General features: G+C 55.7%; 1 protein-coding gene and 1 pseudogene across 1 annotated transcript; one reads left to right on the forward strand and one right to left on the reverse strand.

Annotated features, from left to right (window-relative positions):
* The first annotated feature begins 241 nt into the window (after positions 1-241).
* LOC125319020 overlaps positions 242-25,045 on the forward strand; it is a 36,745-nt pseudogene continuing 11,941 nt past the window's right edge.
* LOC125319025 (zinc finger protein 184-like) lies at positions 5,405-23,921 on the reverse strand. The gene is given in 5 exon segments (XM_048289990.1): positions 5,405-6,381; positions 21,222-21,225; positions 22,097-22,931; positions 23,118-23,196; positions 23,546-23,921. Coding segments are annotated over 4 exon segments (1,722 nt in total). The 5' UTR covers positions 23,170-23,196; positions 23,546-23,921; the 3' UTR covers positions 5,405-5,550.

A 25,045-nucleotide genomic window follows, 5' to 3' on the forward strand; every position in this document is an offset into this window, starting at 1 on the left:
CATCCTCTCCTTGTCCTTCCTCCCCCAGACAAGGAGCTGAGGACAGAGCCCTGGGAGGACAAATCCCCGCGGCAGAACCTGGTGGAAGAGGCCGTTTTGAGCAGCTCCATGGCGCAGGAATCCAGCTGGGAGGAAAACCACCGGAGATCCCACAGGAGGAGGGGCTGCAAATGCAGCCCAGGCAGCTGCGAGGAGGAAAGACCCACCCTGTGCCGGGATGGCGGCCGGAGATCCAGCCAGAGCTCAAAGCTGGTGGTCCACGAGCAGTGTCATGCTAGGGAGAAACGCTTCAAGTGCTTGGAATGTGGGAAGAGCTTCAGCCAGAGCACCAACCTGATCTACCACCGGATGATCCACACCAGGGAACGGCCCTATGTGTGTGGGGAATGTGGGAAGAGCTTCAGTACGAGCGCCTACCTGATTCGCCACCAGATGATCCACACTAGGAAACGGCCCTACGAGTGTGAGGAGTGTGGGAAGAGCTTTCAGACCAGCTTCAGTCTCCTCCTGCACCAGCGGATTCACACAGATTAGAGGCCCTTCCGCTGCCCCGACTGCGGGGAGGGCTTCAGGTACAACTCCGACCTCACCAGGCACAAAAGCATCCACAATGGGGAGAGGCCCTGCGAGTGCCCTGAGTGCAGGAAGAGCTCCAACTTCATCTCGCAGCAGAGGATCCATGTGGGGTGATGCACAGTGACCCCCGTTGGGCAGAGACCTGGTGACCCCTGTTCCAGATGATCCCCATGGTTGCGGGGAATGTTTGAGAGATTTATTTCACTTCTCATTCTCGTACTCTGATTTCATTGCTAATAAATGCAATCCCTGTCCCCAGACTGGGTCTGTGTTTCCATGCTGGTGATCGGGGCAGGAGCTCTCCTGGTCCTTATCTCAGCTCCTGGGCCTTTCCTCAGCCAATCAAAGAAGTCACTAAACAATTTTTAGCCACTCTGAGCTTTTCTCGCTGATGACTGCCCAGGTGCCAGGTGGATCTGCCAATTCAGAGCTCCCCACCTGGGCCCCTCCTCACCCCCAGTGCCCCCCGGGAGCAGAATTAAGGGAGAGGGGAGGTTTCAGCATCTGCCCAGTGCTGGCGATGGGGCAGCTGGGGCCATACTGGTGGCACTGGTGGTGCTGGGAGCCCCCCTGGCCACAGGCATGGAGCTCTCAGGTGAGCCGAGGGGGTGGGAAGAGGAGTCCGGGCATGGTGGGAAAGGTGGGGAGAGGAGGGAAAATGGGTGGGTGGGACCCATAAAATGAGTTGGAGGGGGAGTGGGACCCCCTAAAGCAAGAATGGGAAAGGGGCTGAGGACTGGGGGATGATGGGAGAGGAATGGGAAGGGTGGAATCCCAAAACTGAGCGGGAGGGGGCTGGGGATTGGGAGGATTGTGTGAAAAGGGTTGGGAAAGGGGCAAAAGGGGGGACTGGGACCCCCAAGCTGATGGGGGCAGGGGCTGGCAAATGGGGATTGATGGGAAAGGAGGGGAGTAAATGGAAAAAGGGTGGAAATGAGGGTGGGACTGCGGGAAGGAAGGTCCCATGGTGGCTGTGGAGCAAGGGCTTATGGAGTGGGGATCCAGGGTGGCTCCCTGAGCTCTTGGCTTGCTGTAGCGTGCTGGGGGCTGCTGGGGGAGCACCCCCTGACCTGTGTCCTGCTTACACAGGGCTCTTCCAGCACATGGTAAAGTCCGAGTGTCGCTTCATTAATGGTACCAAACAGGCGAGGTTGGTGGTGAGGTTCAGCTACAGCCTGGAGCAGCTCCTGCACTTGGACAGCAAGGTGGGGCACTGCGTGGGGGACACACGGTATGGGGAGAAACAGGCCCGCTACTGGAACACTGTCCTGGGGTGATGTTATGAGGCTGCTTTATTCCTTAACCCTCCGCTCAATGCCCAAGGACGCTGTGTCTTTAGGATGGACCCAGGGGTGGGGCCGGATCCACGGGGCCCGGGTGCGGGTCGGTTCAACAGCTAGAGCCCAACGGCTCGGGGGCTCCGGGGTCTCAGCAGGGCCTGGGACGGAGTGCGCCGGGAGCGCTGTGTGGCTCCTTGGGTTTTTGGTGTTCTGGCTAGCTGGAAAATGGTTCTGTTGGTTTTTCTTGTTCTTTTTCTCTTCCCTCCCCTTGCCTCACTGCCTCCCTTCCCTACGATCCAGGGAGCCTGTGAGTTGGCCCTGGTGGGCCCACAGGGTGGCCCCGGCTGGTCTGAGCCCATGTGTCTGTTCCCTCTCTGGGAATTTGTTGTATTTCGGGGTTTTTTTCCCCTGTTCTACCCTGCTTTGTTTTTTTCTAATAAACAGTTTGGGGTTTATTTCCCACTTCCAGTTCTTGTGACCCACTTGTCTTACTGGTGGAGGAAAGGGGAGGCCCTTTTCCCTTTGGAGGAGACACTCATTCCAGAGTGTTTCCTCCTGAGGTCTTGTCTCCAAAACCAAGACATAAATTTGGCGCCCAACTTAATGGGCACGTGGAAGTGGAAAAAATAATCAAAACCATTTTGGTTTGAATCACTTTTGTATTGAGGTACAGCAGTAAGACCATGCTGCTTGATTTAATAATTTTTCTGTGGAAGCTAGCCATAAGTACACGTCCACAGCTATGGGCAGTCGGGTCCCTGGCTTACACTTTTGTAAGTCAGGATGAAGAATCAGCACTGCCATTTTAATATGCCTGGTGGTAGTGATTCATCGAAGTTTGGCTGAAGTAATGGAAGCCATGGAGAAGGTGTATGTCATGTTGTTTTCCCATTCTGGCCTTGGTAGTTTCCTTTTGGAATGTATTAGCAATTACACACCCAGTTTGTTAGGGGAAAAGCAGGGGATGATAACTCCCAGCCCTTCATCTCCTTCTTCCCCTTCAGATCTGGCACGTCACCTTTTGAAAGTGTCCAGTTTCCCCTGGACGTCAAAGATGCCACCTCCTTGTTATGTTATCTAGCAGGGTTTCTCTATGTGGTCTCCAGCTTGTCTAAAAAAAGGGCTGAGATCTCCAGAGGAGTTGCCCAGACACCTGCCCCAGTTGCAGAAAATCCAAAGTGCTGTGGGGTATGGGAGGACATAGGCCTGACCCTGAAGCACTGTTCTGAGCCAGTAGCCTGGAACTTCCCCCCTGAACGAATTCAGAATCCAGCTGAGGTGGGGAAGTAGCTGAAGGAAAACTGCAATAACAACACTGATGAAAAGGAAAAGCTCATTGTCATGTGCTGGGTCCTGGCTAACGCTTACCGCACACTGCTGGATTCTGTAGGGCAGAAGATACAGCCAGAGGGGCAGGAGAATAAGCCAGCAGACGCCCCAATCACTCCAGCTGCAGCTAAAGCAGATGGGGAGCCTAAACCAACAACAATTGCCCCTGTCCAGAGAAAGAAACACAAAGCCAAATCCATTTGCCCGGTGGATGATGATGAGCAGCCAGGACCTTCACAGCCAGCAGAGGAAGTGGAACCTGAAATCATTACCGAGTCCTGTCCATAGAGGGCCCTCGTACCCTGAGGAAGGATTACACCCAGCGGCCTGATGAAACTATATGAAGTTGGATGGTCCGAATCTGGAACGCTGAAGGCGATGGTACAATTCTGGATGGCACTGAAGCGAGGCATTTGGGGTCCCTGTCATGTGATCTAAGTATCGACCAAGGGATGACAAGGGGCCCTGAAGCTCTCAGTCTCTGGACAGTCTTACTGCTGTACCTCAATACAAAAGTGATTCAAACCAAAATGATTTTAATTTTTTTTTCCGCTTCCACGTGCCCCTTAAGTTGGGCGCCAAATTTATGTCTTGGTTTTGGAGACAAGACCTCAGGAGGAAACACTCTGGAATGAGTGTCTCCTCCAAAGGGAAAAGGGCCTCCCCTTTTCCTCCACCAGTAAGACAAGTGGGTCACAAGAACTGGAAGTGGGAAATAAACCCCAAACTGTTTATTAGAAAAAAACAAAGCAGGGTAGAACAGGGGAAAAAAAACCCCGAAATACAACAAATTCCCAGAGAGGGAACAGACACATGGGCTCGGACCAGCCAGGGCCACCCCGCGGGCCCACCAGTGCCAACTCGCAGGCTCCCTGGATCGTAGGGAAGGGAAGGGAGGCAGTGAGGCAAGGGGAGGGAAGAGAAAAAGAACAAGAAAAATCAACAGAACCATTTTCCAGCTAGCCAGAACACCAAAAACCCAAGGAGCCACACAGCGCTCCCGGCGCACTCCGTCCCAGGCCCTGCCGAGACCCCGGAGCCCCCGAGCCGTTGGGCTCTAGCTGTTGAACCGACCCGCACCCGGGCCCTGTGGATCCAGCCCCAGCCCTGGGTCCATCCTAAAGACACAGCGTCCTTGGGCATTGAGCGGAGGGTTAAGGAATAAAGCAGCCTCATAACATCACCCCAGGACAGTGTTCCAGTAGCGGGCCTGTTTCTCCCCATACCGTGTGTCCCCCACGCAGTGCCCCACCTTGCTGTCCAAGTGCAGGAGCTGCTCCAGGCTGTAGCTGAACCTCACCACCAACCTCGCCTGTTTGGTACCATTAATGAAGCGACACTCGGACTTTACCATGTGCTGGAAGAGCCCTGTGTAAGCAGGACACAGGTCAGGGGGTGCTCCCCCAGCAGCCCCCAGCACGCTACAGCAAGCCAAGAGCTCAGGGAGCCACCCTGGATCTCCACTCCATAAGCCCTTGCTCCACGGCCGCCATGGGACCTTCCTTCCCACAGTCCCACCCTCATTTCCACCCTTTTTCCATTTACTCTCCTCCTTTCCCATCAATCCCCAGCTGCCAGCCCCTGCCCCCATCAGTTTGGGGGTCCCAGTCCCCCCTTTTGCCCCTTTCCCAACCCTTTTCACACAATCCTCCCAATCCCCAGCCCCCTCCTGCTCAGTTTTGAGATCCCACCCTTCCCATTCCCTAATTTCTAAGCTTTCCCACACCTCTCCCATCATCCCCCAGTCCTCAGCCCCCTTCCCATTCTTGCTTTAGGGGGTCCCACTCCCCCTCCAACTCATTTTATGGGTCCCACACACCCATTTTCTCTCCTCTCCCCACCTTCCCCACCATACCCGAGTCCTCTTCCACCCCCTCGGCTCACCTGAGAACTCCATGCCTGTGGCCAGGGGGGCTCCCAGCACCACCAGTGCCACCAGTATGGCCCCAGCTGCCCCATCCCCAGCACTTGGCAGGTGCTGAAACCTCCCCTCTCCCTTAATTCTGCTCCCAGGGGGCACTGGGGGTGAGGGGGGCCCAGGTGGGGAGCTCTGGGTGCGGCAGATCCACCTGGCACCTGGGCAGTCATCAGCGAGAAAAGCTCAGAGTGGCTGAAAATTGTTTAGTGACTTCTTTGATTGGCTGAGGAAAGGCCCAGGAGCTGAGATAAGGACCAGGAGAGCTCCTGCCCCGATCAGCCGCATGGAAACACAGACCCAGTCTGGGGACAGGGATTGCATTTATTAGCAATGAAATCAGAGCACGAGAATGAGAAGTGAAATAAATCTCTCAAACATTCCCCGCAACCATGGGGATCATCTGGAACAGGGGTCACCAGGTCTCTGCCCAACGGGGGTCACTGTGCATCACCCCACATGGATCCTCTGCTGCGAGATGAAGTTGGAGCTCTTCCTGCACTTGGGGCACTCGCAGGGCTTCCCTTACTGGTGGCACTGTTGGTGTCTGGTCAAGTGAGAGCTCCTGGAGAAGCTCTTCCCGCACTCGGGACACTCATAGGGCCTCTCCCCAGTGTGGATCATCTGGTGGCAGATAAGGTGATTGCTCCGGCTGAAGCTCTTCCCACACTCAGGACACTCGTAGGGCCTCTCCCCGGTGTGGATGCGTTTGTGCCTGGTGAGGTCGGAGTTGTACCTGAAGCCCTTCCCACAGTCGGGGCAGCGGAAGGGCCTCTCATCGGTGTGAATCCGCTGGTGCAGGAGGAGATTGGAGCTGGTCTGAAAGCTCTTCCCGCACTCGGGACACTCGTAGGGCCTCTCCCTGGTGTGGATGCGTTTGTGCCTGGTGAGGTCGGAGTTGTACCTGAAGCCCTCCCCGCAGTCGGGGCAGCGGAAGGGCCTCTCATCTGTGTGAATCCGCTGGTGCAGGAGGAGACTGGAGCTGGTCTGAAACCTCTTCCCACACTCCCCACACTCGTAGGGCCGTTCCCCTGTGTGGATCATCTGGTGACGAATCAGGTTGGAGCTTGTGCTGAAGCTCTTCCCACATTCCCCACACACATAGGGCCGTTCCCCTGTGTGGATCAACCGGTGGTGGATCAGGGTGGTGCTCTGGCTGAAGCTCTTCCCACATTCCAAGCACTTGAAGCGTTTCTCCCTAGTGTGATGCTGCTCGTGGACCACCAGGTTTGAGCTCTGGCTGGATCTCCGGCCGCCATCCCGGCACAGGGTGGGTCTTTCCTCCTCACAGCTCCCTGGGCTGCGTTTGCAGCCCCTCCTCCTGTGGGATCTCCGGTGGTTTTCCTCCCCGCTGGATTCCTGCGATGTGGAGCTACTCAAAACGGCCTCTTCCACCAGGTTCTGCCGCGGGGATTTGTCCTCCCTGGGCTCTGTCCTCAGCTCCTTGTCTGGGGGAGGAAGGACAAGGAGAGGATGGCATTTGCCTGCGTGCCACAGGGAAGGGGAAGGAGATCCCCCCAGTCCGTCCCCGGCAGGACGGCGTCAGCAGCGGGGTTGTCCTGCAGCCGGGGGCGATGCTGGGCTGGGAGATGGAGCAGGAGAGAGGGGGAAACGGGCAGGGACTTCCTCCTCACCTGCCTGGGTGTTCCGGGGCATCTTCCTCTTCCTCACAGCCTCCTCCTCCATCTGGCCGAGGTTTGGGAGTGGGAAATCCTGGTGTGGAGGGAAAAACAAGGTGTGAGTGTGATGGTTTAGGGGTTCCTCCTGCCCAAGTTCTTCTCTAGAAGTCACTGGGCATATCATCCCTGTAAAATCCTCTCAAACACCGTGCTGGTTTTAACTGGCATGAGAAATGAACCCCACTGATCTGCCCCAAGAGAGATTAAGGTGGGAGTTACAATTCACCAAAGAGATAACAAGAAATACCATGATACAGCTGTAACCCACAAAGGCTGAGTATAACCAGGCACCCTGGGACAAGAGCAGAACGGTGGTGGTTAGTTCCTGTGCTGAGCACCACCTGGTCCCGCTGCATGCAAAGCAAAAGGAAAGAAAACAAAACCTGTTGGTCAGAGTGGTGGACACAGCCCTGTCCAAGTGATGGGAGCAGTCTTGTCAACAGCGGTGGTCACAGTCCTCTTGGAGTCCTGCTCCTGCCCTGGATCTGTTAAGTGTTGCCAGAAGGCCCCAAACCCAGATTTTATATGCTCAGGTTCAGGTGGGAATGCTCAGCCCCTCCCCCAGGGCGGGCAGTTTCACAATGGAATGATGTCATCCTGGGAGTCATGGGGTATTTTGGGAGCCTTGATGGTCTCAGTCCTTGCAGCTGCCCATTGTGCTGGGGCCATTCAGTCCATGATGGCCCATCAGCAGAGGTGAGCCCTCAGGCTGGGTGGGACTGTGCTGCTGCTACCCCGGAGGGAGTTATCACAGCTGAGTCATTGGTGTGCAGAAAAAGAAACACTGCCCTGCCTCCCAGGGTTTGCCTCTCCTTCCTTATCTCATTTAACAGCCAGCTCCTCATAGCCTGAGGGGTCGGGGGTGCACTGGGCAGCTCCTGCAAACGACCCATCATGAACAGCTCATCAGAAATGAGATAAGGGGAGTGGAATGCACAGTTTGGTCCCACCCACAGAGGGCTAAAGTGGCACCCTGCTCCTGTCAGCAGCACAGGCTGGCAGGCAGATGGCATTGTAAGGTCTTGCTCCACTTGGCTTTCAGCCCAGTAACCCACGGGCAGGGTCCCTTCCCACCCCAGTCCTTCTGGGGCTTCTGGCAGGGACTCACTTCCCTTTCCTTCCTCCCTCTGCTTCCAGCTGGGAATGTGCTGGGAAATGGCCAGCAAAGCAGCCTTTGCTGTCTGCTCTGGGAGCCCACCCAGCTGCTGGACCTTGTCCCCTGGCCCTGCACAGCTCCCGTGGGAGGCACGGCAGGACCAGCACCCTGCGAGCCTCGGCAATGCCCCTCTGGGATCCACGGCACACCCTCCAGGGATCTGGAATTCCAGTTCCCAGCAAGGAGAAGATGTTCCTGCCCTTGAAGGCAAAGCTCTCAGGAAGGAGCCAGAAGCCAAGTGCAGCAAGATCTTACAGTGACATTTCACTGCCAGCCTTCATCACCTCACCCATGGTTGTTTTAGCTGGTGGATTGGGAACAAAATCAGAGGAGGGCCTTTGGTGGGAGCTGCCCTGGGTCCAGAGAGACACTGAGAGACAAACAGAGCAGGCAAAGAAAGGCAGAAGAGGAAGGAGGACACAAATACAGCCAGCTGAGAAGGTGGCACTCTGGAAACCAGACCGGAACTGACTGAAAATGAATGTTACAGAAAGAAATAATTTGGAATTTTGATTTCCTATCAAAATACCATTTCCTGCCTTTCTCACAAACCTCCTCCTGCTGTCATTCTGCAGGGCTTTCACAAAGTGCTCTGCTCTGAGTGGATGTTCCAGGCTGCAGACACAAGGAAACCCGGAATGGGCTTCTTCCTGCTCCTGGGGAGTTTGACATCCTCACCTGAGGAGATGAGGAGGCGCCAGAAGAAAAGGGCAGCTGGGCTTCACCCTTCCACAGGAATAAGAGGGGGAAAGTCTCTCGTCCTCTCTGTCGCTGCTCCCACAGGGATGTGAAGGCTGATCCCAGACCCCCAAGGGTCACATTCAGGGCTGCCTTCCCGCAATGCTCGCGTGGAATGGAGGGGCAGCGTGGCAGCACCTGGATCTTGGACCACCCAGCTGCCCCCCATGTTTGGAGGTGCCTGAGGAGGGCTGGGATGGTGCCAGGGACATCCTGCAGTGACACCTCAGCTGTCCCGCTCTGCGTGTGCTCAGTCCCAAACCTCACCCTGATCCTGATCTCAATCTCCCTCCACGTTTAGACAAACTCACCGTCCTGTGTTTAATCTCATCCCATTCCCAGAATCATCTAGCCCCAGACCCAATCCCAACCCCAGCCCTAAAGCCAATCCTACATTTAGCCTTAACCCCAATCCCAGCTGTAATCCAAATCTCAGCCCTAACTCCAACCCCAGCCCCAATCCCAGCCCCTTCCTAAACCCTGAGCCCCAAACCAAATCCCACATTTAGCCCGAGCTGCAATCCCAGCTGCAATTCCAGCCCCTGCCCCAGCCTCCAGTGTTATCCCAAATCCCATGTTCAGCTCTAATTCCAAACCCAGCCCCAATTCCAATTCCAACTCTAACTCCAACCCCAGGGCCAAATTTAGCCCTAACTCCAGCCTCAACACCAGCCCCAGTCCACACTCCAGTCCCACATTTAGCTCTGTGACCGCCTCTGAGATCCACACGTAAGAATAGACAAAGCCCAGGAAGAGCCCTCTCTTCTTTCCGGAGCTGGGACCGCAGGATGCTGCGGGCCCCTGCTGGGCCAGGCCAGGCTGGGCCACGGCCATCCTGGAGCCGATGGGCCCTGGTCCACCCGCGGAACCCCCCCAGGGCCCTGCTATGTGCAGACGCGCTCCCCCTCTCCAGTGTGGCCAAGATTCAGCTGAAGCTGCCCTGCTGCCTGGCAAAAGATCATGTGAGCAACAGCGATAAGCGACATTCCTGCTGCAAGGCCTGGGTGACATTAACCCTTTTAGTGCTGTGAAGAGCTGAAAACCTGAGGGAAGAGAAAGAGGAGATGCTTAAAGCTGAAATTCTGTTGGAAAGCTATGATGTATCAGAGCACCCGTTGTAATTTCATGAAGGCATGGGGGGTGGAGCGTTCAACTTGTGCTTGAGAGCAAAAGCACCTGCGCTGAGATAGGCAGATGCTGAAGCAGCTGTAATTTCATGAGAAGTTTGAATAGGGAGAGATGGAAGCGATGAGGACTTTTGCTCCAAATGGAAAAGGAAAAGACCTCAGTTCCTAGAGATGCTCCCAGAGATAGTCCTAGAGATGAAGATGAGGAAGACCCTTTGCTCCCAGGGAAGGAGAAGGGCCTGTGTTCTTAGAGATGAAATGCTCCCAGAGATGGGTGAAGAGAACTTCTGTTTCTGGACGGCTCAACCTTAAAATTGCACCTCAGTAGCTCAAGATTGTACCCTCAAAAGCGGTTCTGGGAAAAGCTGCAGGTCGTGGGAGGGGACTCTCACATGATGAGAGCAGAGAACCAACCCGGGCGGCTGTCTCGTTGTGATAATGTTTTCATAGCATGGGCAAGAGAGACTCCTCTTCCTAAATGGACTGAACAAGGTTATTATGGAAGTGGTAAACAGACTGAACATCTCAAGGGTTGTCTTTTTACATTGTCAGTGGGAGAAGGGAGAAAGGTGTTGGGGGGAGGGAGGAGAAGTATTCTGAAGGTGTGGTATGACTTTTTTCTTCTTTTAGGTCTGTTCATAAACTTGTTTATATTCTTTCAAGTTTGGTGCCTACTTTGCATTTCTCCTAATTCTTATCTCTCAGTAGATAAACAGTAATGAGGATTTTGGACGAAACCACTATAGTAAATTGGTGTTTCCGCCCGGGAGCAAACCTAACCCGCTACAGCCCCTCAGCCCAGGACACCAACCCCCATCAATGGAGCTCCCACTCAGTGCCATGGAGACTCTCAAGGCCACCCCCAGCCCCACAGGGTACCCCTTGTCCCCATCAGATCCGACACCACCTCCAAAGTGAGCGCTCCCGGGCACAGCCAGGGCCGTGCCACCCTGCAGCTCCCTGCAAACCACAGTGGCGGCTTCGAGGTCACAACCCGAGTCTCAGACAGTTTCCCACTCTTTATGTCTGGAGCTGACCAAGAAATGCCCCATGGTGGGGTGCCCCTTTCCTGCAGTCACCGCAATGACCAACGGCAAACTGAGCCCTCGCTGAGGCTTTCCCCAGGAGATGCTGCATTTGTTCCCCCGCAGGGCAGCCTGTTCTTTTGCGGGGCAGTGGGCACAGGGGCAACAGCAGCCCCGAAGGAAGTGGGATTGCGTGCGGTACAGCCTGACACCAAACAGATTTCAGTGTCATGAAGGCAGAGGAGAGGGGGTCCCTGGGAGGCCAAGGCAGGCAGATCTGATTGTCCTGGCACGTTTCATCTGGGAACAGTCCTTGGATACACAGAAATTTGGAAGAGGAATCTCAGTTTTGGCCATGGCCCCTGGAGGAGAAGGACGGATCTGTTCCATAGGAAGGAAAGCACGGAGCCCCAGAGCTCCAGGGGCAGATGAGAAGTGACTCTCAACATTCCAAGATCAGCTGGAGCTGTCCCGTGGCCCCCAGGAGGCCAAGCCAGCCAGAGCTGTTCCATGTTCCCTTGGTTCCACAGAGCCCCTCAGTGTCACAAAGGTGTCCTTGGCTCCACGGGGCCCAGCAGCGTCACAAAGGTGTCCTTGGCTCCACGGGGCCCAGCAGTGTCACAATGGACTCTGCGACTCCATGAGGACCTGCAGGAGCACCATGGTCTCCTTGGATCCATGGGGCCACTCAGAAGCACACCGGCCCCTTGGTTCCATGGGGCCCAGCAGTGCCCCGATGATCCCCGTGGATCCAATTCTAAAATTACAGGGCACCCAAGCAAAAATGCAGGAAAAGGACAAACAGCTCCTTACTATAAAATACAGAGAGAGCAGAACAGAACAAACACCACCACGGGAACAGAAGTTTCCCACCCGCTAAGCACAAACCATCATGGGATACTGCATCCTTGACTCAGCCCCAAGACAGGTTTGAGGAATGAGCCTTGTGGCAGCCCACCCGGCACAGAGGATTTTCCATCTGGCAACACGGGGGATGCTCTGGGGGCTGCTGAGAGACTGAAATGTTGTGGTTCACGGCTGAAACTGTCAGGAAGGGCTTTTTGCCCATTGCCATAATGTAGTGGTTTGGTCCAAAATACTCATTACTGTTTATCTGCTGAGAGATAAGAATTAGGAGAAATGCAAAGCAGGCACCAAACTTGAAAGAATATAAAGAAGTTTATGAACAGACCTAAAAGAGGCAAAAAAAAAATAAATTATACCATACCTTTAGAACTCTCCTCCTCTGCCCACCTTCCTCCCTTCTCCCACTGACAATGTAAAAAGACAACCCTTAAGATGTTCAGTCTGTTTACCACTTCCATAATAACCTTGGTCAGGCCATTTAGAAAGTCTCTTCTTGCTCGTGCCATGAAAACAGTATCACAACGAGACAGCCGCCTACTTCGAAATATTGTTCAGTCCATTTAGGAAGAGGAGTCTCTCTGCCTGCATGTGAGCCCCTTCCCCCGACTTGCAGCTTTTCCCACAACTGCTTTCAAGGGTCCACTCTTGAAGTTTTTTGGGGTACAATTTTAAGGTTGAGCCGTTCAGAAACAAAAAACAGAGGCCCTTCTCCCTCCCTGGGAGCAAAGGGTCTTCCTCATCTTCATCGTTAAGACTATCTCTGGGAGCATCTCTAGGGACTGAGGTTTTCTCCTTTCCCATTTGGAGCAAAAGTCCATCTCTCCCTGTCCAAACTTCTCATGAAATTACAGCTGCATCAGCATCTGCCTATCTCAGCGCAGGTGCTTTCGCTTACAAGTTCAGCACTCCACCCCCCATATCTTTCTGAAATTACGACGGGATACTCTGATATATCAGAGCTTCACAACAGAATTTCAGCTTTAAACATCTCCTCTCTCTCTTCCCTCAGGTTTTCAGCTCTTCACAGCAATAAAAGTGTTACTCTCACCTCGGCCTTGCAGCTGGAATGTGGCTTATTGCTGTTGGTCACCTGACCTCTGCCGGACAGTGGTGCCGCTCTGCTGAAATCTTGGCCGCAGTGGAGGGGGGTGGTTCCAAGCCGCTCTGGCTGCCCACAGCCCTGCTGGCGGGGGTCATCCTGGAGCCGTGGCCCGGCCTGGCCTGGCCCAAGCAGGGCCTGGGCCTGGCCCACTGGGCCCCGCTCGGGCCCCGCAGCCACCTGCCCCAGAGCCGGAAATGAGAGAGAGCTTAGGGGGGAGTTTGTCTGTTCTTAAGTGTGGATCACAGAGGCGGTCACAACTTTAAGTGGCTTAAAGAATTGTCCATATTCAAACTGGCCAGCTGATAGGTTCTATCAGGTCTCAGAGGAAACTGTAAGCACCCCTTAGCAAGGACATCCCTTCTGCGACTATGCTTGCTAACCTATGACAATCCCTGACTCAGCCCCAAGACAGGTTTGAGGAATGAGCCTTGTGGCAGCCCACTCGGCACAGAGGATTTTCCATCTGGCAACACGGGGGATGCTCTGGGGGCTGCGGAGAGACTGAAATGTTGTGGTTCACGGCCGAAACATTGTTAGGAAGGGCTTTTTGCCCATTATGGCAGAACTGTATAAAGGAGCTGTGACCACCCAAGCCCCTCCGTCCCTGAATGTGCCTCCTGAGGGGAACTTTGGGCTGCACCTTGAGCTAAGGGACCTTGAGATCAGGGAAAGGGGACTCTTACCCAGGGATCTCAGGTCTAGGGAGAAGGAAACAAGGCTGAGGGAGGAGAATGAATCCACCAGAAAGCCAAGGCCAGGGCTGTCCTGAAAATCAGCCCTGGCTGGGGTCGGGCTGGGGGAGGCCCCAGCCCCCAGACCCATTTGCTGAGGCCAGGTTTGCACCTCCATCCCCCAACCAAGGGGGTAGGAGGGGAGTTTGGGGGTGGGGGGTAACCCCTGCCCAGGGGGAGTGAACACCACCCCCCTTACCCAGACTGGCTCCAGTGTGAAACCCCCACCCCAGGAAGGCCACACACACAGGGGACAGTGTCACACTCGCCCCTCCCCAGGGGAGGTCTCTGTCCCGGTCACTCCCTTGCTCTCCCCCCTTTTCTCTTTCACAGCCTGGGGGCCTTTGCCAAATGTGAGAATCATTTTTCTCTTTATCCCTGCCACCTCCGTGACAGCTACACAGAGTTTATCCTTCCTTTAAATCATCTGTATTGGGCTGAAGTTTCACTTTTCTTTTACAGGAACCTGCCAGCAGCTGAGCTGGAGCTGTGTGGGAACCGCTGGACCTTTGAATTGCCACCATAACTGCTTGTGCTGTCGGTTCATTCATGCTTGGGGTTTGTTTGTGTTTTCATCACAAGTGACTTGTGGGAAGAGCAAACATTGCTCAAAGCATTTTGTGTAGAGTTAAGTTTGATTTCTGCCAAGTTTATTTTGTCCGGTGCCCAGGGGATGCTCAAGGGGTCTCTGTGTGCCTCTCGTGCTGGGGGATGCAGGGGAGGGGCTCGGTGGGGTTGTCCCAGTCCCTTTCACCCCAGGGCACTCCTGAGGGGGTGTCCCTGTCCCTGTCACCCTTGCGGATTCCCAAGGGGTTGTCCCTGTCCCTCTAACGCCAGGGCATTCCCAAGGGTGTGTCCCTGTCCCTCTCATCCCAGGGCATTCCCGAGGGGTGTCCCTGTCCCTTTCACCCTTGGGGATGCTCGGGCATCTCCATCCCTCTCGCCCCAGGGAATGCTTGTGCGGGGCTGGGGAGCAGGAGCTCTGTGTCCCTCTCACTGCTGAGTGTGCTCAGGGGCTCTCCAACCTTCTCATACCTGGGGAGGCCGGGGGGGTCTCTGTCCCTCTCACCCCTGGGGTGACCCTGCCCAAGCACCATTGGGGTGAGAGCGACAGAGACACCCCCAAAGCCCCACAAGCACCTCCCAAGAATCCCAAGGGGAGATGGACAGAGACCCTCACTGGGCACCGAGTGGGGTGAGAGGGACAGAGACCATCCCCACCCCCTGATCGTTCCCAGGCAAGAACGGCTTGGAGACCCCCCCAGGACTCCCCAGGTAGGAGAGGGACAGAGACAACCCCGGGCTGTGCATCCTCCTCTCCCACGGGGTGGATCGGGGGGATTGCTGTGCTCCTATCCCAAATGTGGGGCCAGGGTTATCTCTGTCCTCCTCCCATTTGGAGGGGCCAAGGTATCCCCATCCTCCTTTCATTTGGGGGGACAGTGGCTGGACTCCATTCTCCTCACCTTTGCAGGGGACAGGGGTGCTCTCTGTCCTCGTCGCCCTGGGGGATTCTGCCTCCTCCTTACCTTTGGGGCAACCCTAGTGGTCCCTGTTCTTCTTGCCCCAGGGAGGCCTCCCTCCTCTTCCTCTTTAGGGAGGAGTCTGGGGGTGGTCTCCATCCTCTTTACCTTTGGGGGGGGCAGGGGTGGTCTCCATCCTTCTTGCCCAGGGGAAAGGCCACGGGCAGGTCTCTGTCATCTTCCCCTTTAGGGGGCCCAAGGGGGTCTACATCTTCCTCACCCTTGGGGGAACCATGAGGGGAACTGCAGTGGTGTCCATCCACTTCCACTATGGGTGGGCCAGGGGGTCTCTGTCCTTCTCCCCTTTGGGGAGAGCTGGGGGTGTCCTTTGTCCTCCACCCGTATGTGGAGGTGCGTGGGGCTCTCCGTGTCTGCACCCTCGGGGAGGGAGCTCTCCGTCCCTCTCGCTCTGCTTGCTGCGGCCGCTGATGTCCGGCCCACGCACCCGTTACCGGTGACGGCGACACGGGGCGCAGCGGCGGCTTGGGGCACGAGGGAGCTGGGCTGGGGCTCCCCCTCCACATTGTGCTGCGATCGGGCCCACGGGGGCGGGCGCCGCTCCCACCTCCCCCCAACCACCCACACACCCTCCAGCCTGAGCTGGTCGCGGGGTTCCCGCGTTTCGGGGCCAAGGGCGCGGAGCCCCACTCGGCTCTGTCTTCTCCACTCGGCTCTCACTCCTGCACTCTGCCCACTCCACTGCACTCTGCCCACTCGGCTTGGCTCGCGCCCCTCTGCTCAGCTCACTCCGCTCCTCTCCTCTCTCCCTGCTCCGGTCAGCTTTCCCCGCTCCGCTCGACTCTGTCTGCTCCACTCGGCTCTCATCCCTGCACTCTGTCCACTCCACACCACTCACCCCGCTCTGCTCCTCTCTCCCCACTCCTCTGCGCCGCAGCAGCACCGGATCCCGCACTAAACAATGGCCATGATCGCCCCTTTATAGGGGCATGGGAGCCCCGCCCCCCGTGGCAGCAGCCAATGGATGCCGAGGAACAAATAATGAGGGGCGGAGCAAAGAAGATGAGAAAGAAACGTGGTTGGCCGAGAAGGTGCAGGTTCCATGAGGGATGGGGTGGGCGTGGCTTCAGGCAGGGGCGGGGCCAGGAATGGGGTGGGGAAGGGGTTGCTGTGAAACCGGGATTTGGGCTGGATTAGGCTGGGATTAGGGTTGAGAGGGGGCTGGGGGTGGGGCTGGGAGTGGGGTTAGAGCTGGGACTGGGGTCAGGGCTAAAGGTGTGTAGTGGTTTGGTCCAAAATACTCATTACTGTTTACCTTCTGTGAGATAAGAATTAGGAGAAATGCAAAGCAGGCACCAAACTTGAAAGAATATAAACAAGTTTATGAACAGACCTAAAAGAAGAAAAAAGTCATACCACACCTTCAGAATACTTCTCCTCCCACCCCCCCAACACCTTTCTCCCTTCTCCCACTGGCAATGTAAAAAGACAACCCTTGAGATGTTCAGTCTGTTTACCACTTCCATAATAACCTTGTTCAGTCCATTTAGGAAGTGGAGTCTCTCTTGCCCATGCTATGAAAACATTATCACAACGAGACAGACGCCCGGGTTGGTTCTCTGCTCGCATCATGTGAGAGTCCCCTCCCACGACCTGCAGCTTTTCCCAGAACCGCTTTAGAGGGTACAATCTTGAGCTACTGAGGTGCAATTTTAAGGTTGAGCCGTCCAGAAACAGAAGTTCTCTTCACCCATCTCTGGGAGCATTTCATCTCTAAGAACAGAGGCCCTTCTCCTTCCCTGGGAGCAAAGGGTCTTCCTCATCTTCATCTCTAGGACTATCTCTGGGAGCATCTCTAGGAACTGAGGTCTTCTCCTTTTCCATTTGGAGCAAAAGTCCTCATCGCTTCCATCTCTCCCTATTCAAACTTCTCATGAAATTACAGCTGCTTCAGCATCTGCCTATCTCAGCGCAGGTGCTTTTGCTCTCAAGCACAAGTTGAACGCTCCACCCCCCAAGCCTTCATGAAATTACAACGGGTGCTCTGATACATCATAGCTTTCCAACAGAATTTCAGCTTTAAGCATCTCCTCTTTCTCTTCCCTCAGGTTTTCAGCTCTTCACAGCACTAAAAGGGTTAATGTCACCCAGGCCTTGCAGCTGGAATGTCACTTATCGCTGTTGCTCACATGATCTTTTGCCAGGCAGCAGGGCAGCTTCAGCTGAATCTTGGCCACACTGGAGAGGAGGAGTGCGTCTGCACATAGCAGGGCCCTGGGGGGGTTCCGCGGGTGGACCAGGGCCCATCGGCTCCAGGATGGCCGTGGCCCAGCCTGGCCTGCCGGGCCCTGCATGGGGCCTGCAGCCACCTGTCCCAGTGCCAGAAACGAGAGAGAGCTCTGCCCGGGCTTTGTCTGTTTTTATGTGTGGATCACAGAGGCGGTCACAATTTTAAGTGGTTTAAAGAATTGTCCATACTCAAACTGGCCAGCTGATAGGTTCTGTCAGGTCACAGAGGAGCTGTAAGCACCCCTTTGCAAGAACATCACTTCCGAGACTATGCTTTGCTAACCCACGACAGGTGGGATTGGTGTGAGGGCTGGGGCTGGGATTGGGGCTGGAACTGGGACTGGGATTGGGATTAGCTCTAATAATGGTACGGGATATGGGTTGCCACTGGGGCTAGGTTTGGATTTAGAGCTAAATGTGGGACTGGAGTGTGGGCCGGGGCTGGTGTTGAGGCTGGAGTTAGGGCTAAATTTGGCCCTGGGGTTGGGGTTAGAGTTGGAATTGGGGCTGGGTTTGGAATTAGAGCTGAACATGGGATTTGGGATAACGCTGGAGGCTGGGGCAGGGGCTGGAATTGCAGCCGGGATTGCAGCTCGGGCTAAACGTGGGATTTGGTTTGGGGCTGAGGGTTTAGGAAGGGGCTGGGATTGGGGCTGGGGTTGGAGTTAGGGCTGAGATTTGGATTACAGCTGGGATTGGGGTTAAGGCTAAATGTAGGATTGGCTTTAGATCTGGGGTTGGGATTGGGTCTGGGGCTAGACGAGTCTGGGACTGGGATGAGATTAAACACGGGACGGTGAGTTTGTCTAAACGTGATGTGAGACTGAGATCAGGATCAGGGTGAGGTTTGGGACAGAGCACACGCAGAGCGGGACAGCTGAGGCGTCACTGCAGGATGTCCCTGGCACCGTCCCAGCCCTCCTCAGGCACCTCCAAACATGGGGGGCAGCTGGGTGGTCCAAGATCCAGGTGCTGCCACGCTGCCCCTCCATTCCACGCGAGCATTGCGGGAAGGCAGCCCTGAATGTGACCCTTGGGGGTCTGGGATCAGCCTTCACATCCCTGTGGGAGCAGCGACAGAGAGGACGAGAGACTTTCCCCCTCTTATTCCTGTGGAAGGGTGAAGCCCAGCTGCCCTTTTCTTCTGCTGCCTCCTCATCTCCTCAGGTGAGGATGTCAAACTCCCCAGGAGCAGGAAGAAGCCCATTCCGGGTTTCCTTGTGTCTGCAGCCTGGAACATCCACTCAGAGCAGAGCACTTTGTGAAAGCCCTGCTGAATGACAGCAGGAGGAGGTTTGTGAGAAAGGCAGGAAATGGTATTTTGATAGGAAATCAAAATTCCAAATTATTTCTTTCTGTCACGTTCATTTTCAGTCAGTTCTGGTCTGGTTTCCAGAGTGCCACCTTCTCAGCTGACTGTATTTGTGTCCTCCTTCCTCTTCTGCCTTTCTTTGCCTGCTCTGTTTGTCTCTCAGTGTCTCTCTGGACCCAGGGCAGCTCCCACCAAAGGCCCTCCTCTGATTTTGTTCCCAATCCACCAGCTAAAACAACCATGGGTGAGGTGATGAAGGCTGGCAGTGAAATGTCACTGTAAGATCTTGCAGTACTTTGCTTTTGAATCCTTCCTGAGAGCTTTGCCTTCAAGGGCAGAACATCTTCTCCTTGCTGGGAACTGGAATTCCAGATCCCTGGAGGGTGTGCCGTGGATCCCAGAGGGGCATTCCCGAGGCTCGCAGGGTTCTGGTCCTGCCGTGCCTCCCACGGGAGCTGTGCAGGGCCAGGGGACAAGGTCCAGCAGCTGGGTGGGCTCCCAGAGCAGACAGCAAAGGCTGCTTTGCTGGCCATTTCCCAGCACATTCCCAGCTGGAAGCAGAGGGAGGAAGGAAAGGGAAGCGAGTCCCTGCCAGAAGCCCGGAAGGACTGGGGTGGGAAGGGACCCTGCCCGTGGGTTACTGGGCTGAAAGCCAAGTGGAGCAAGACCTTACAATGCCATCTGCCTGCCAGCCTGTGCTGCTGACAGGAGCAGGGGGCCACTTTAGCCCTCTGTGGGTGGGACCAAACGGTGCATTCCACTCCCCTTATCTCATTTCTGATGAGCTGTTCATGATGGGTCATTTGCAGGAGCTGCCCAGTTCACCCCCGACCCCTCAGGCTATGAGGAGCTGGCTGTTAAATGAGATAAGGAAGGAGAGGCAAACCCTGGGAGGCAGGGCAGTGTTTCTTTTTCTGCACACCAATGACTCAGCTGTGATAACTCCCTCTGGGGTAGCAGCAGCACAGTCCCACCCAGCCTGAGGGCTCACCTCTGCTGATGGGCCATCATGGACTGAATGGCCCCAGCACAATGGGCAGCTGCAAGGACTGAGACCATCAAGGCTCCCAAAATATCCCATGACTCCCAGGATGACATGGTTCCATTGTGAAACTGCCCGCCCTGGGGGAGGGGCTGAGCATTCCCACCTGAACCTGAGCATATAAAATCTGGGTTTGGGGCCTTCTGGCAACACTTAACAGATCCAGGGCAGGAGCAGGACTCCAAGAGGACTGTGACCACCGCTGTTGACAAGACTGCTCCCATCACTTGGACAGGACTGTGTCCACCACTCTGACCAACAGGTTTTGTTTTCTTTCCTTTTGCTTTGCATGCAGCGGGACCAGGTGGTGCTCGGCACAGGAACTAACCAGCACCGTTCTGCTCTTGTCCCAGGGTGCCTGGTTATACTCAGCCTTTGTGGGTTACAGCTGTATCATGGTATTTCTTGTCATCTCTTTGGTGAATTGTAACTCCCACCTTAATCTCTCTTGGGGCAGATCAGTGGGGTTCATTTCTCATGCCAGGTAAAACCAGCACGGTGTTTGAGAGGATTTTACAGTCATGATACAGCCGGTGACTTCTAGAGAAGAACCAAAATGATTTTAATTTTTTTTTCCGCTTCCACGTGCCCCTTAAGTTGGGCGCCAAATTTATGTCTTGGTTTTGGAGACAAGACCTCAGGAGGAAACACTCTGGAATGAGTGTCTCCTCCAAACGGAAAAGGGCCTCCCCTTTTCCTCCACCAGTAAGACAAGTGGGTCACAAGAACTGGAAGTGGGAAATAAACCCCAAACTGTTTATTAACACCAAACAAAGCAGGGTAGAACAGGGGGAAAAAAAACCCCGAAGTACAACAAATTCCCAGAGAGGGAACAGACACATGGGCTCGGACCAGCCAGGGCCACCCCGCGGGCCCACCAGGGCCAACTCACAGGCTCCCTGGATCGTAGGGAAGGGAAGGGAGGCAGTGAGGCAAGGGGAGGGAAGAGAAAAAGAACAAGAAAAACCAACAGAACCATTTTCCAGCTAGCCAGAACACCAAAAACCCAAGGAGCCACACAGCGCTCCCGGCGCACTCCGTCCCAGGCCCTGCCGAGACCCCGGAGCCCCCGAGCCGTTGGGCTCTAGCTGTTGAACCGACCCGCACCCGGGCCCCGTGGATCCAGCCCCACCCCTGGGTCCATCCTAAAGACACAGCGTCCTTGGGCATTGAGCGGAGGGTTAAGGAATAAAGCAGCCTCATAACATCACCCCAGGACAGTGTTCCAGTAGCGGGCCTGTTTCTCCCCATACCGTGTGTCCCCCACGCAGTGCCCCACCTTGCTGTCCAAGTGCAGGAGCTGCTCCAGGCTGTAGCTGAACCTCACCACCAACCTCGCCTGTTTGGTACCATTAATGAAGCGACACTCGGACTTTACCATGTGCTGGAAGAGCCCTGTGTAAGCAGGACACAGGTCAGGGGGTGCTCCCCCAGCAGCCCCCAGCACCCTACAGCAAGCCAAGAGCTCAGGGGGCCACCCTGGATCCCCACTCCATAAGCCCTTGCTCCACGGCCGCCATGGGACCTTCCTTCCCACAGTCCCACCCTCATTTCCACCCTTTTTCCATTTACTCCCCTCCTTTCCCATCAATCCCCAGCTGCCAGCCCCTGCCCCCATCAGTTTGGGGGTCCCAGTCCCCACTTTTGACCCTTTCCCAACCCTTTTCACACAATCCTCCCAATCCCCAGCCCCCTCCTGCTCAGTTTTGGGATCCCACCCTTCCCATTCCTCTCCCATCATCCCCCAGTCCTCAGCCCCTTTCCCATTCTTGCTTTAGGGGGTCCCACTCCCCCTCCAACTCATTTTATGGGTCCCACCCACCCATTTTCCCTCCTCTCCCCACCTTTCCCACCATACCCGCGTCCTCTTCCACCCCCTCGGCTCACCTGAGAGCTCCATGCCTGTGGCCAGGGGGGCTCCCAGCACCACCAGTGCCACCAGTATGGCCCCAGCTGCCCCATCCCCAGCACTTGGCAGGTGCTGAAACCTCCCCTCTCCCTTAATTCTGCTCCCGGGGGGCACTGGGGGTGAGGAGGGGCCCAGGTGGGGAGCTCTGGGTGCGGCAGATCCACCTGGCACCTGGGCAGTCATCAGCGAGAAAAGCTCAGAGTGGCTAAAAATTGTTTAGTGACTTCTTTGATTGGCTGAGGAAAGGCCCAGGAGCTGAGATAAGGACCAGGAGAGCTCCTGCCCCGATCACCAGCATGGAAAAACAGACCCAGTCTGGGGACAGGGATTGCATTTATTAGCAATGAAATCAGAGCACGAGAATGAGAAGTGAAATAAATCTCTCAAACATTCCCCCAACCATGGGGATCATCTGGAACAGGGGTCACCAGGTCTCTGCCCAACGGGGGTCACTGTGCATCACCTCACATGGATCCTCTGCTGCGAGATGAAGTTGGAGCTCTTCCTGCACTTGGGGCACTCGCAGGGCTTCCCTTACTGGTGGCACTGTTGGTGTCTGGTCAAGTGAGAGCTCTTGGAGAAGCTCTTCCCACACTTGGAACACTCGTAGGGCCTCTCCCCGGTGTGGATTCGTTTGTGGTTGGTGAGGCCGGAGTTGTACCTGAAGCCCGTCCCGCAGTCGGGGCAGCGGAAGGGCCTCTCATCTGTGTGAATCCGCTGGTGCAGGAGGAGACTGGAGCTGGTCTGAAACTTCTTCCCACACTCCCCACACTCGTAGGGCCGTTCCCCTGTGTGGATCATCTGGTGGCAAATCAGGTGGGAGCGGCGGCTGAAGCTCTTCCCACATTCCCCACACACATAGGGCCGTTCCCCGGTGTGGACCTGGCGGTGGCGGATCAGGGTGGTGCTCTGGCTGAAGCTCTTCCCACATTCCCCACACACATAGAGCCTCTCCCCTGTGTGGACCTGGCGGTGGCGGATCAGGTTGGAGCTTGTGCTGAAGCTCTTCCCACATTCCCCACACACATAGGGCTGTTCCCCGGTGTGGATCAACCGGTGGTAGATCAGGTTGGTGCTCTGGCTGAAGCTCTTCCCACATTCCAAGCACTTGAAGCGTTTCTCCCTAGCATGACACTGCTCGTGGACCACCAGGTTTGAGCTCTGGCTGGATCTCCGGCCGCCATCCCGGCACAGGGTGGGTCTTTCCTCCTCGCAGCTCCCTGGGCTGCGTTTGCAGCCCCTCCTCCTGTGGGATCTCCGGTGGTATTCCTCCCCGTTGGATTCCTGCGCCATGGAGCTGCTCAAAACGGCCTCTTCCACCAGGTTCTGCCGCGGGGATTTGTCCTCCCTGGGCTCTGTCCTCAGCTCCTTGTCTGGGGGAGGAAGGACAAGGAGAGGATGGCATTTGCCTCCGTGCCACAGGGAAGGGGAAGGAGATCCCCCCAGTCCGTCCCTGGCAGGACGGCGTCGGCACCGGGGTTGTCCTGCAGCCGGGGGCGATGCTGGGCTGGGAGATGGAGCAGGAGAGAGGGGGAAACGGGCAGGGACTTCCACCTCACCTGCCTGGGTGTTCCGGGGCATCTTCCTCTTCCTCACAGCCTCCTCCTCCATCTGGCCAAGGTTTGGGAGTAGGAAATCCTGGTGTGGAGGGAAAAACAAGGCGTGAGCGTGATGGTTTAGGGGTTCCTCCTGCCCAAGTCCTTCTCTAGAAGTCACCGGCTGTATCATGACTGTAAAATCCTCTCAAACACCGTGCTGGTTTTAACTGGCATGAGAAATGAACCCCACTGATCTGCCCCAAGAGAGATTAAGGTGGGAGTTACAATTCACCAAAGAGATGACAAGAAATACCATGATACAGCTGTAACCCACAAAGGCTGAGTATAAGCAGGCACCCTGGGACAAGAGCAGAACGGTGCTAGTTAGTTCCTGTGCTGAGCACCACCTGGTGCCGCTGCATGCAAAGCAAAAGGAAAGAAAACAAAACCTGTTGGTCAGAGTGGTGGACACAGTTCTGTCCAAGTGATGGGAGCAGTCTTGTCAACAGCGGTGGTCACAGTCCTCTTGGAGTCCTGCTCCTGCCCTGGATCTGTTAAGTGTTGCCAGAAGGCCCCAAACCCAGATTTTATATGCTCAGGTTCAGGTGGGAATGCTCAGCCCCTCCCCCAGGGCGGGCAGTTTCACAATGGAATGATGTCATCCTGGGAGTCATGGGATATTTTGGGAGCCTTGATGGTCTCAGTCCTTGCAGCTGCCCATTGTGCTGGGGCCATTCAGTCCATGATGGCCCATCAGCAGAGGTGAGCCCTCAGGCTGGGTGGGACTGTGCTGCTGCTACCCCGGAGGGAGTTATCACAGCTGAGTCATTGGTGTGCAGAAAAAGAAACATTGCCCTGCCTCCCAGGGTTTGCCTCTCCTTCCTTATCTCATTTAACAGCCGGCTCCTCATAGCCTGAGGGGTTGGGGGTGCACTGGGCAGCTCCTGCAAACGACCCATCATGAACAGCTCATCAGAAATGAGATAAGGGGAGTGGAATGCACCGTTTGGTCCCACTCACAGAGGGCTAAAGTGGCACCCTGCTCCTGTCAGCAGCACAGGCTGGCAGGGAGATGGCATTGTAAGGTCTTGCTCCACTTGGCTTTCAGCCCAGTAACCCACGGGCAGGGTCCCTTCCCACCCCAGTCCTTCTGGGCTTCTGGCAGGGACTCGCTTCCCTTTCCTTCCTCCCTCTGCTTCCAGCTGGGAATGTGCTGGGAAATGTCCAGCAAAGCAGCCTTTGCTGTCTGCTCTGGGAGCCCACCCAGCTGCTGGACCTTGTCCCCTGGCCCTGCACAGCTCCCGTGGGAGGCACGGCAGGACCAGAACCCTGTGAGCCTCGGGAATGCCCCTCTGGGATCCATGGCACACCCTCCAGGGATCTGGAATTCCAGTTCCCAGCAAGGAACTGGAATGTTCTGCCCTTGATGGCAAAGCTCTCAGGAAGGAGCCAGAAGCCAAGTGCAGCAAGATCTTACAGTGACATTTCACTGCCAGCCTTCATCACCTCACCCATGGTTGTTTTAGCTGGTGGATTGGGAACAAAATCAGAGGAGGGCCTTTGGTGGGAGCTGCCCTGGGTCCAGAGATGTGGAAGGTATCTTTTCAGCTTTTATACCGGCTAGCGCTTGTATTTCAATGCCTTAGAAAGCCTCGAGCAGCCTTGAGAGGTAGCAAGGGCGATCTAGCACTTTAGTAGCTCTAGAATCGGTACCTGAATCAGCTGCAGAGCAAATACCATCAGCAGAAGCAAAGAGGGAGAAATATAGCTCCCTGCTCGCTCAATTCCCTGCAGTTAGAAGCTTTCAAATGAGACAGACAACCAGAGATGTTTACAGGAAAGTAGCTGAGCTGAGAGAGAGCGTTTGCCTCCCCTCGACCATCTTTTATTCGGAGAAGGGGAAAGGGGAGGACTGGGGGCGGACCCGGGGCGAGCGGCCAATCAGACAC

This window comes from Corvus hawaiiensis, chromosome 35, assembly GCF_020740725.1.
Source record: "Corvus hawaiiensis isolate bCorHaw1 chromosome 35, bCorHaw1.pri.cur, whole genome shotgun sequence".
NCBI classification, from domain to species: Eukaryota; Metazoa; Chordata; class Aves; order Passeriformes; family Corvidae; genus Corvus; species Corvus hawaiiensis.